We start from the raw sequence: 12,501 nt of genomic DNA on the forward strand, positions 1-12,501 counted from the left end.
GTCAATGGCTCTTATAAAATTGTGCGTTTTATGATATCAGGATTTGTCTCATTACGTGTCCTATCTTAATATCAGCCATGTGACTTTGTTGTCGTTTGAGCCATTTTGGCCCAATGTCCAGTTTTAAATGGGTATTTCTAATGGAGACCTCACCTCCTATACGATCTGTTTTATGAGGCCATTTTCTGCTGATATGATTCTTCTGTTGGCTGGTAACAATCAGAACAGCGTTTAGTTTTGTCATGGAGGCATCAGATTGTCTTTGCAACTCCACATTCACTGTCATTTCACATTCCACTTGGGTGGCAGCCTAACACCACTTTCTCATAGCTCAGTAGAAAGAAAGAAAAAAAAAGAAGAATGAATTGTATGTCGGCGATTTTATAAAAAAATAACATTTTTTTTTAGCAGGTGTTCCTAAAGGATTTCTTTCTGTTTTCTAGAGGAGGTGTGGGAGAAGGAGTTTGACCCCATCATGGTGGTTCTCAGAACAGTCTACCGTCGTGATGTCCAGTCAGCAATGGACAGATACTCAGCATTGTAAGTTAATGGTCACTAAGCTCATCGCTTCCACCTGGAAGTGAATGGTTTATTTCATTTTTTTCAAGGCATGTGAGTAGTTAGGGTTTTGACTGGTTATTTATGAATACATATGTATTTTAACAGTACATTTTTAGTGTATTTTTTATATAGTTCTGGTTCGTTCAGTTCCACAGTTGGGATGGTAATCTTTCAACAGCCATGCCAAACTGAGTGGGTGGATGTCATGCCCTGCTGAATGTTAGAGGGTCGCTGTTCCCATCTGGCCTTGAAGAGAGTGGTTAGGCGAACAGTGAAGAGGGGGTTTAGGTCAACAATGAAGAGTGGTTAGACCAACATAGGGAGGGGGTTTAGGCCAACATAGTGAAGGGAGGAAAGATGGTGGTTTAGGCAAACAATGAAGAGTGGTTAGACCAACATGGTGAAGGGAGGAAAGATGGTGGTTAGACCAACATGGTGAAGGGAGGAAAGATGGTGGTTAGACCAACATGGTGAAGGGAGGAAAGATGGTGGTTAGACCAACATGGTGAAGGGAGGAAAGATGGTGGTTAGGCCAACATAATGAAAAGTGGGGTTAGGCCAACATGGTGATGGGGTTGGTTCCAATTAGTTCTCTGTCGAGCAAAATCAATATTTCAAGGCAAACTGTAATAGAATTGAGGAAATCCTTCCCCTGTTAGATTTAGGTTGGACGTCTCCGAAGACAAATGTGATGGTTGGGGTGAAGGAGATAGTGTTAGGTTAATTTCCTGAAGATCTCTTTAAGATGTGAACTAACTGAATGTACAGAAGTGTCCTCCTGGCAGCATTTCTTCATTTGAAATAGCAGTTAAAGGGCAAGCAAAGCATACATGGGTAATGGATTTAAGGGCTTTTGTTCCTCTAGGATTTCTTCAAAACTAAATGTAGGCTATAGTGAACAAAGGCAATTTAGATATCCAAGCAATTCTATCAATGTTGAACAAGAAATACCTGTTTTTCATTTCTTTTTTGGTATTTTTCGATTATCATTTCATCACGTTGAAAGAAACTATTCTGGTATGGAATGTAGTACACCTGATGTCATGACCACACGATAGCTTATTTCCTTCTTCAGGCATATTGTAGTTGCTATTTCCCCAACTCAGTCTGTGACATCAGGCTTATGTTACTGGTTCACACTGTTTGAATATGATGGATTGCCTGTCAGCCAGGCAACGTTTTATATAACCACAATCCTGTCATGGCTAATACTGTGACACTTTCAGCCGATTGGCTGTTCCATTGCGTAGACTGAAAGATTTTGTGTGGTAAATTACTCTAGAGGATTTAGTGTCACATTATTACCTATCCATTCAACATCACACATGCATATCTATTGAATGTGATTTTCAATTGACTGTTACTGCATGGAATTGACCTGATTTTGTTGTTGTACCCAGCTTGAAACAGTCTGGGATGCACACGACAGGGAATCCATGGCCACCGTACAAAGAGAGGACTCCTCTGCACCCATGTTACAAAGGCCTGGACAGGCTGTTGCACTGCAAGACTCTTCACATTGTCATCTTCACTCTGCTTTACAAGGTGACCCTTCCAACTGCTCTCTTCATTCATATTACTCATGGCTTATTTTGTCATGCAAAAAAAACACCTGTCATTCAAAATGTAATTGTTTGATATAACTGATGGTGAGATTGCACTATGATTTGAATTTGGCAGAACTATGTTTTGTTTTAGATCTGGCTGGATCACTCCAACATGTCTGAGCATGTTCTCTGCATGGTGCTCTACCTGATTGAGCTGGGCTTGGACAACCAGGTTCAAGAGGACAAGGAGGATGAGGTAAGATGTATACTGGCTTGATCACTATCTGACCTTTAGCCACTCGAAGACAACATAAAAAAAAAAAAGACATTGTTGGTAACATGTTGAGAGTTTAGGTTCTATCTGCATTTTTGTCAAAGTTGTGCTATTGACATAGCCTTGTTCTGGGCAATGATCTACCTATATTGTACTCTAAATACCCCAATTCATGTTAAGTTCAAAAGACTACAAGATAAAACATAGTTCACACTGTTTTTAAAACCAATGAAGGTTCAGAACTTTAAAACCAATTATCTCAATCATTGTTTTGCAGATAGTCCCCTTTTATAGTCCCAAGCTCTCAACGTGTTATTTAGTTTAAGTTTTATTAAGGGACCATCAAGGTGTTCTTCACATTAATCTGTCTCATATACTGTGACTAGGAACCTTGCATTGAGGAGCACTGCCATGACAGCTGGTTCCCAGGCACCAACCTCCTGTCCAACCTGCACCATGTCATCAACTACGTGAGGGTGAGGGTGCCTGAGACTGCCCCCGAGGTGAAGAGGGAGAAAGATCCCCCTCCCAGCACCAGCGCTGAGGCATCCAACTTCGGTCAGGTCAGATAAACCTCTGTCTCTACCCTGCCTGCACACTGGGTGGTACTGACACTACTTATGTATTCATACTACATTTCATGTTCAGTGGGTTCAGAATTGCTTGCCTCCGGGTAGATAAGGTATAATGTTCATTCAATGCGTTTGGTATATTGGTTATTTTTGTATTATGTAGCCTGTCATATCCTCTTCCTGATGCGGAGAGGTTGCTCTTTGGCGGGTCATGTTTGAGAAGCATTTTACGTATGTTGGTTTGCCGTACTTTTGCTCCACAGAATTCCAGGCGTCTGACAGGGAATTGGCGAGAGGTAGCTGTTTGCATTGGAGTGTTTGTTTGGTCATATTAAGAAGAGGAAGACCTGGTTGATTTCCTCAGGGCCTTGGAGTGTGTTCTGTTCTGACCGTTGTGTGAAAAACCTCATGTCTACGTTATGCTCTCCTCTGTTATATTTGTGTGTCTTATGATTTTTAGTCATTGAGGTTGCACTCTGCCTTGGTTTGTTTAGTGCTCTGATGGGGTTTCCCTCTTGACTGCTGAAAGTACACTGAACAAAAATATAAATGCAACATGTAAAGTGTTGGTCCCATGTTTCATGAGCTGAAATAAAAGATCTTACAAATGTTCAGTCATGTGAAATCCATAGATTGGGGCCTAATGAATTTATTTCAACTGACTGATTTCTTTACATGAACTGTAACTCAGCTAAATCCATTTTTATATTTTTGTTCAGTATCATGTGAGTCTGGGTAAATGCTCTTTAACTGCACGTGACTTTGATTGGTGGCGCTCCGACTGGGCTGTATGATGTAGGTTTATTTAACAGTGCTCCGGTCCTTTGTCTGGGTTAATCACAAGCGTTTAAAAAAATAATAATTTTAAAGTTAGGGGGTTGAATTTTCTCTAAGCATATGAACTAGCACTCTGAGCTTCTCTTGAAAGGTTGTTGTTGCCCTCCTACGGCCTCCTCCACGTCTCCTGATGTACTGGCCTGTCTCCTGGTAGCGCCTCCATGCTCTGGACACTACGCTGACAGGCACAGCAAACCTTCTTGCCACAGCTCGCATTGATGTGCCATCCTGGATGAGCTGCACTACCTGAGCCACTCGTGTGGGTTGTAGATTCCGTCTCATGCTACCACTAGAGTGAAAGCACCGCCAGCATTCAAAAGTGACCAAAACATTAGCCAGGAAGCATAGGAACTGAGAAGTGGTCTGTGGTCACCACCTGCAGAACCACTCCTTTATTGGGGGTGTCTTGCTAATTGCCTATAATTTCCACCTGTTGTCTATTCCATTTGCACAACAGCATGTGAAATTTATTGTCAATCAGTGTTGCTTCCTAAGTGGACAGTTTGATTTCACATAAGTGTGATTGACTTGGAGTTACATTGTGTTGTTTAAGTGTTCCCTTTATTTTTTGGAGCAGTGTATATTATTTTAATTTAAAAAATGTATTTTTTTATTTTTTAGATTAAGGCTGTAACGTAACAATGTGGAAAATTCAAGGAATCTGAATACTTTATGTACAGTACCAGTCAAACGTTTTAGAACACCTATTCATTCAAGGGTTTTCTTTATTTGTACTTGTTTCTACATTGTAGAAAACTAGTGAAGAAATCAAAACTATTAAATAACACATGGAATCATCTAGGAACCAAAAAAGTGTTAAACATATCAAAATATATTTTTATTGAAGAGTCTCAAATGTAGCCACCCTTTGCCTTGACAGCTTTGCACACTCTCGGCATTCTCTCAACCAGCTTTACCTGGAATACTTTTCCAACTGTCTTGAAGGACTTCCCACATGCTTAGCACTTGTTGGCTGCTTTTCCTTCACCATCTCAATTGGGTTGAGGTCGGGTGATTATGTAGGCCAGGTCATCTGATGCAGCACTCCATCACTCTCCTTCTTGGTCATGTAGCCCTTTCACAGCCTGGAGGTGTGTTGGGTCATTGTCCTGTTGGAAAACAAATGATAGTCCCGCTATGTGCAAACGAGATGGGATAGCGTATCGCTGCAGAATGCTGTGGTGTCCATGCTGGTTAAGTGTGCATCAGCAAAGCACCATCACACCCACCTCCATGCTTCACGGTGGGAACCACACATGCGGCGATCACCTGTTAACCTACTCTGCGTCTCATAAAGACAGGGGTTGGAACCAAAAATCGCAAATTTGGACACATCAGACCAAAGGACAGATTTCCACCGGTCTGATGTCCATTGCTCGTGTTTCTTGGCCCAAGCAAGTCTCTTCTTATTCGTGTCCTTGGTGACCATGAAGGCATAATTCATGCAGTCTCCCCTGAACAGTTGATGTCTGTTATTTGAAATCTGTGAAGCATTTATTTGGGCTGCCATTTCTGTGGTTGGTAGCCCCAATGAACTTCTCCTCTGTAGCAGAGGTAACTCTTGGTCTTCCTTTCCTGTTGCGGTCCTCATGAGAGCCAGTTTCATCATGGCGCTTGATGGTTTTTGCGACTGCACTTGAAGAAACTTTAAAAGTTCTTGAAATTTTCCACATTTACTGACCTTCACGTCTTAAAATAATGATGGACTGTCGTTTCTCTTCGCTTATTTGAGCTGTTCTTGCCATAATATGGACTCAGCCCTATTTGGTAAAAGACCATCTTCTTCTTCAATTCAATCATTATTGGGTTAAAATATGCTCATAAATTTTATATACAGCCATCCACAATCCGTAAGGTGCAAAATTAGAGAGCAGCAGTGTGATTCGCTATGTACATGTCAATAATAAGTGATATCTGTATCACCAGTAGCTTACACCACTGCTGTCGTCCTTATCTCCAATCGGTTATTCAACTTGGATGTATAATCTTAGTTGCACCATAGGTCTTCCAATCTTGGACTTTTGCCTTCAAAGCCTATTCCTGTTCTTTTCCCGTGATCCATCAAAATTCATATGGTGTGTCATCACAGTGGTCGCTGACTTGTGGTCACTTGCTCAGGCAGGAAACAAACTTAACTTAAAAATAAAAAATTAAACATCCTTTCTGAATTCAAAATTTTAATGCTAGAACTAATCTAGTTCTTCAAAAGTATCTAATCCGATTAGAGTATTTCTGCTGGTTATGTAACGGCTTACATCATCTGCATGTATTTAGTGAGTGCCATTTATTTGAACTGCAGGTTTGGGAAAGTGTGTGTCAGAGATCTCATGTGTTTTTCTGCTGTTTGTAGAACGTCCGGGAGGCGCAGGTGTTCAGCCTGGTGGCGGAGCGCAGGAGGAAGTTCCAGGAGATCATCAACCGCAGCAGCACCGAGGCCAGCCAGGTGGTGAGGCCCAAGAGCAGCTCTACACGCTGGGTCCCGCCCGGCACGCCTCCCCAGCTGGTCACAGAGATCCTGGAGATCCGCGAGAGCATGCTCTCCCTGCTCATCAAGCTGCACCAGAAGCTGTCGGCCAAGCAGAACTCTCTGTCGGCCACTTGGCTGGAGGATATGGAAACCAACAGCCACGCCCACGGGGATGGCATCACCGCCATCGAGCGCATCCTCACCAAGGCGGCCACGCGCAGCCGCCAGAGCAAGCGCAGCATCCAGGAGATCTGTGGGAAGGTCTCTCCTCCCGTCGCTCCCAAGAAGAACAGCCCCACTGACAAGAAGACCATGGACAAGGACGAGAGGTTTGTTACAGGCTCCTGTCCTGTTTGCAAAACCATAAACACCAACTTATCTGTACCACTTTTAAATTAATACAATTCTAAAAGGTTATTAGCCTTTGAAATGAGACCATATTTTGAAGTTATTCAAAGGGGTTCTGCAGAGGGAATTTGTATTCTGTAAATCCCCCTTCACCCCACTGTGGATTCTTTTGAAATGAAGATGAAGCCGGATTTGGCAGTTCCGCTCACATTCACCGGCCACAACATCCTTATTCTATTCCCACCCCTAAATATGATGGAATGGGCTATAAGCACTCCATGATGACCTATTTTTGGGTTGACTAGACCTGCAGACAAAGACAAAGGTAGCATCTCTCGCTCGCGGTGGTGCCAGGGCGACTGTGGGACAGCCAATGGCAGAGGAAAGCGGAAAGGGATGCCGCACATTTCTCAGGCGGGCCGTCTGTGCCCCTGAAGCTGTCAGTGGGAATTACTGAGCTGTGGCACTCCTGTCACCATTTGTTTATGTCCTCTTATTAGGGGTCTCTATTTACATTCAACCCTGCTCTCTGGAAGTCTGCACAGACGCTACAGTCAGGGAAATAATCCCCTTGCCAGCCCTGCACCCAGTCACATACTGTAACCTCATTCAAATCAGACGCTTACTTTGTATGTATTGTGTCCAAATACTACAAAGTTCATCTTACACTTTATACCACGGGGGTTCAACTTTGACCCTACGAGGTCCGGAGCCTGCTTGTTTTCTTTTCTACCTGATAACTAATTACACCCGTCAGGTGTCCCAGGTCTAAATCAGTCCCTGATTTTACCGGGGAACAATGGAAAAAGGTAGTGGAACTGGCTTCGAGGTTCCAGAGTTGAGTTTGAGGGCTTTATAGTATCCCTTTGTGCTAGCGTCTGAGGGGGAAAATGAGCATCTGTGACGGTCAGACAGTCACTCTGGAAATGAGAATGCACTGGTGGGTGAGTAGTGGTGATTTAATGGCTAGTCATTGAGAGAAGGGCTTTCAGTGTTATATAAAACCAAGCGTTTCCACTTACCCACAGAAGCTGTTGCTATAGAGATGGGTTAACCCCTTCAGTGTGTAGAGAATAGGCATTACTCCTGCATCAAAATAATGGAAGTCTGGGCCATATGCCTCGGCACTCTATTTTAAGTACATTTTGATTTGAATAGCGCGATAGGATGTTTATTTGTTTTTGTGTGGTGGTTTCAGACTTTCCACGCTATGCAACACTTTGACAGTTACATAAAATGGTTTGACTGATGTATCATGATGACAATTTTCTATGTAGTCTTCTATGCTAAGTTAAGTTTACTGGTCTTTCAGGCGTCAGAGGGCTCGAGAGAGACAGCAGAAGCTACTGGCTGAGTTTGCCTCCAGACAGAAGAGTTTCATGGAAACGGCCATGGATGTCGGTAAGGAGTGACCCCACAGGATACACAGGAAAGTTGATTATTCAGAACCTTTCCAAGCTTTTAGATGTACTAATATATTGTCAGATTTGTTATATGGTGTGCTATTATATTCTAGCACTTGGATACAGGGCCTGGTTCTCTATAACTTTAAAGTGGACTCTACTATTGTTGAGGACGTATTGTGCACACGTTCCATTATAGTCCTTGAAGGAAAGTTTTAAAGGAAAGTTCACCTTGCCACATTGAAAAATAAATAAAAGCAAAGCTGTATATATATAATATATATATATATATAATATATATATACAGCTTTGCTTTTATTTATTTTTCAATGTGGCAAGGTGACACTGGCCACAGCCCTCAGGCCTCCCTGGTTTCCCCAGGCCTGTTAGGAGCAATGAGAGTAAAGCACTCCTCTGAGACTGGAGCCGTGCTGGTTGAGGGCACTGCGGATCAAAGCACTAATAGTGGGATGGACTCACAGGGACCACCCTGACACAGTGTGATTAGTGGATGAATAATGGTCTCTGATCAGAGGGAGCACTTAGGCAGGGCTACGGATGGGCCTCCGGCTGAGCAGGCTAGGACGCCTTGTGTGCAGGGCTACATCCCAAATGGCACCCTTTCCCCAATATAGTGCACTAATTTCTACCAGAGTCCTATGGGTCCCGGTCAAAAGTAGTGCACTATAAACTAAATAGGGTGCCATTTGGGAATTACCTCTAATCTCCCTCAGGCTAACTGTTGGCTGGCTGGCTGGCTACAAGTTTCACATACACAACATCCACCTCATACCTCTACTGTATTGGCACAACTAGGGGCAGACAGAGAGATGATCATTAACTTCATTGCGTTTTTTCTGATTTTGTCAAAAGATGTAATACAACTAAATGTATTGGCTGAATGGTTTAACAATATACATGGAGAATGTGCACTGCCATTGAAGAAATCTACCACAGCTAAGACTACTTTCACTATGTTTCTGATTCTTTTTTGTAGGTGTCCCGGCTGACATTAACCCACATGTATTGAAAGGATTTAGCTTGTGTATAAAGAATGATCTTGACTTCTCATGGGCTACATTTGTTTCACAGATTAAAATCAAAGGTCCCAGATAATATATTTGCACTGGAATTTTTACCAGACAAATTTGTCCAACAGTAAGAGGATCTGTTCAAGCATTAATCTCCCGTTGCTGCTTTTAAATAGAGTTAGCTGTACCGACAATCACGCTACAATATTGACTAGGATTTTACGTGTGTGTGTGTGTGTATAGTAGAGAGAAATAGCATAGCAACTTAGCAAGGCAGTAGTCCTGCATAGCAACACGGGTGTCCTTGTCTCCCAGCCCTTCTCCAGCTCTGTGTGTGTGCTGTGTATACTGAGGGCCTGAGGCCTGAGCTGTTCCATTGACATCTAATGCAAACTGTTTATTTCCCCTGGAACACGCTGACCTCTCCTGAGATCATATTGCACCCTGAAGCAATAAATCAATTCCAACACGGGTTGACATTTCTACGCAAACTTTACTGTTCAAATTGAACACGGTCTTTAACATTTTAAAACTAATTTCACATCAGTAATTAATCTCTAGCGCCATGCCAATCCCTTGGACAGAAGAAGCAGAGAGCTGAAGTGTGGTTATTGGAAGCATTGATGCTAGGCACAGTGATGTTTGTATTCCTTTCCAGTACAGTGAGTGGTGCTCTAATGCACACATTAGGTGGAGTGGTAATGTGCGTACTAATGCAGTGACAAGGTTGTCTGAAAGCCTCCTGTTCTTTTGTCAATGCCTACCCTCTTTACCCACCCTCTCTCATCCTGTATTTGGGAAAAATACATGCTTTTTCACCAAAGTGGAAACGTCAAGACCCGTGTTTGCTTCACTCTAGTCATTGATTTGCTCGGAGTTAGCGAAGAACAAGGTCATTGAGCATGGTATTATTTCTAGGCAGGAATGTGAGCGTATCTGCCGGTGACCACCTCTAATGGAATTTTATTATCACCCGGTTTTAGCCGGACCCAAAAACTGCAGAGTTTCACACCACATTACCTTCCTAAAGTTTTTAATATTTTTTTAAAATTTTGCAGATTGCTTGCCAATATCTGCCCTGCGCTCCAAACGTTTTATTCCAATGTGTCTTCTCGCTGTTAGTTTAATGTCAATTGATCAGAAAAGCTGTTAAGAATGCAAAATTTCTATCCAGCTCCAACATATTATCTAGATATGATACATCTCCAGCATTTCTGATGAAGCTTTTGAATGTGGAATAAATCAAGTGTTTTTATTAAAGACCCAAGAGTAACCCTTTGTGCCTGTCAGAATCCCCGGACGCTGAAGCAGCCATGGACCTGGGTGCCTCGGAGGTGATGGAGTCTGAGGTCCTCTATGACTGTGTGATCTGTGGCCAGAGTGGCCCTTCCACTGAGGACCGGCCCACTGGCCTGGTGGTTCTCCTTCAGGCATCGTCAGGTACTACGGCACTATCCCCCCCCCCAGTGTGTCACACATCTGAATTAATGGCCTACACCGTTTGCCTTTTGTCTTACCACTGTCCTGATTTTGTTGTTCAATTTCAACCACCTACAAAATGAACTAGCAATACGGAGTCAAATTTAAAGGTAGTGTATTTCATTGATATGAAAATCTACTTCCCCCTTAGCACAGCCCTTGCCTGTTTAAAGATACACTGTTATTCATGGCAGCTTAGCACCAGCATATTGGAAAATCACATTTTAATAGGCAGGTTAGCTGTTGTTTTAATTGGCTCATTTATCATTCATGTTGATCCCTGGCCGAGTTTTCATACTGCCTTTCTATGCCGTGCTGCCGGACAGGATCATTCACTGTCATGAAAATAGACGGCATGATTGATTAGCAATTAGTTGCGGTTTGGGAACGCTCGTTGCCTCAAGATCAAAAGAACACCTTATATGATCTGCCACCTGCTATTTCATATTACGCCTCTCAAAAGACAATGTAAACACTAAGTTAATTATCTGTCAGATCTTTATTGTCCTTTTCATAGATGGGAAGCCTTAATCATTTGCAGCAGAAATATAAAACAAAATCCCAGACTGCCACTGATTTACTGAGTGGATGTTCGGGAGATTAGCTGTCATTATCAACTGACGTATCAGTCACTATCCTCTATTCCTGATGTGGGAAGGGGAAAACATCTGCGTTTGACTACAGGCACTCCTAAAACGTGACCTGTTCTCCAAGCAATCATTGCCCTTGATTGTTTTATATAAATATTATGGTGATCTATAAATGGGATTCTGAGAGCTCATTACTCATGCTAATACATTTATAATAAAGCTCATTGTCACTCACTGCGAGCCCCCATGCTCTGATTTTTGTTTCAGTGCTGGGACACCGATGCAAGAGTGACGAGACGAAGAAACTGCCGACCACTGACGATGAGCACATCTACCCAGCGGACACGTGCGGGGCGGCTCACGACGTCAGACTCGCTCTCATGCAACGCTTCTTCAAAGATGTAGGTGTCTTGACTGGGAAAAACCCAGTCACTTAAACACACACTCTCTCTACCGCGCACTCTCTTTCCTTCCTTTAAAAAAAAAATGTCCTCTACTTCTCCCTTGTGTCCTTGGCTTGGATCTAGCTAGTAAAGGCTCAACTGTAACACACAGGGAAGCGTTTCAATGTAAGCACTGCCGTTTTTCTGAAGTCTTTCTCTAAGCCTATTTTATGCACATAAAGGGTGGATTCCCATCATGCATGTTGAACCTTTTTCCTCCTGAGCTGGGTTCAGGTGATTCAGCAGCCCAACCCCCAGCCAAGTGTTCCAGCCTGCCAGTCTGTCAGCAGCTCCAGACTCCAGCAGCCAGAAAACCGAGAGAATCAGGCATGGAAGATTAAGACCTCCCGACAGAGCTTCTCCTCCCTCACTCCTCCTCTACCCCTCTCTGGGAGTGCTGAGGCAGTTAGTCGGCGTGACAAAGAAACCCTGCCACGGTCTTCGGGTGTTAGCTGCACTGCTGTTCTGCCATTTCTTGTCTCTTTCTCCAGAAAAGGCTCCTCCTGGCTTTTTCGCACATAAAAATGCTGCTGTAGAAATGTCGTTAAATCAACTTCTTGTATATATTTCTGTCAAAGGAGGCTGCTGAGGGGAGGACGGCTCATAATAATGTCCGGAACGGCGTGTGTGGAAACCATGTGTTTGATATATTTGATACCATTCAACTCATTCCGCTCTAGCAATTACCACGAGCTCGTCCTTCCCAATTAAGGTGCCACCAACCCCCTGTGGTTTCCATTCTACCGTTATGGAACTTAAGAGACTCTTGTTTGTTTTGAGCTGTTCTCTTGTCTGTTTCGCAGAGTTCCTGTCTGCAGTCGGTCTCAATAGGCTGGGAGGGGGGTGTGTATGTGCAGACCTGTGGACACACCCTGCACATAGACTGCCACAAGTCCTACATGGTGTCTCTGCGGGTAAGAGTGTCCTTATGAAAGTATGGATTAACATA

General features: G+C 43.2%; 1 protein-coding gene across 4 annotated transcripts in view; it reads left to right on the forward strand.

Moving 5' to 3' along the window:
* The window catches only part of ubr3 (ubiquitin protein ligase E3 component n-recognin 3), a 45,458-nt gene that overhangs the window by 14,985 nt on the left and 17,972 nt on the right, over positions 1-12,501 (forward strand). For 2 of the 4 annotated variants that reach the window (XM_021597131.2, XM_021597132.2), the window contains exons 19-28: positions 444-540; positions 1,962-2,106; positions 2,260-2,364; positions 2,769-2,945; positions 3,218-3,250; positions 6,142-6,587; positions 7,919-8,007; positions 10,331-10,480; positions 11,377-11,510; positions 12,356-12,466. In XM_021597131.2, the coding sequence (XP_021452806.2) occupies positions 444-540; positions 1,962-2,106; positions 2,260-2,364; positions 2,769-2,945; positions 3,218-3,250; positions 6,142-6,587; positions 7,919-8,007; positions 10,331-10,480; positions 11,377-11,510; positions 12,356-12,466 (1,487 nt within the window). The remainder of the gene's footprint in view (positions 1-443; positions 541-1,961; positions 2,107-2,259; positions 2,365-2,768; positions 2,946-3,217; positions 3,251-6,141; positions 6,588-7,918; positions 8,008-10,330; positions 10,481-11,376; positions 11,511-12,355; positions 12,467-12,501) is intronic. The other 2 variants (XM_021597133.2, XM_021597134.2) reach the window with 1 other exon arrangement.

This window comes from Oncorhynchus mykiss, chromosome 3 (assembly GCF_013265735.2).
Source record: "Oncorhynchus mykiss isolate Arlee chromosome 3, USDA_OmykA_1.1, whole genome shotgun sequence".
In the NCBI taxonomy this organism is placed as follows: Eukaryota; Metazoa; Chordata; class Actinopteri; order Salmoniformes; family Salmonidae; genus Oncorhynchus; species Oncorhynchus mykiss.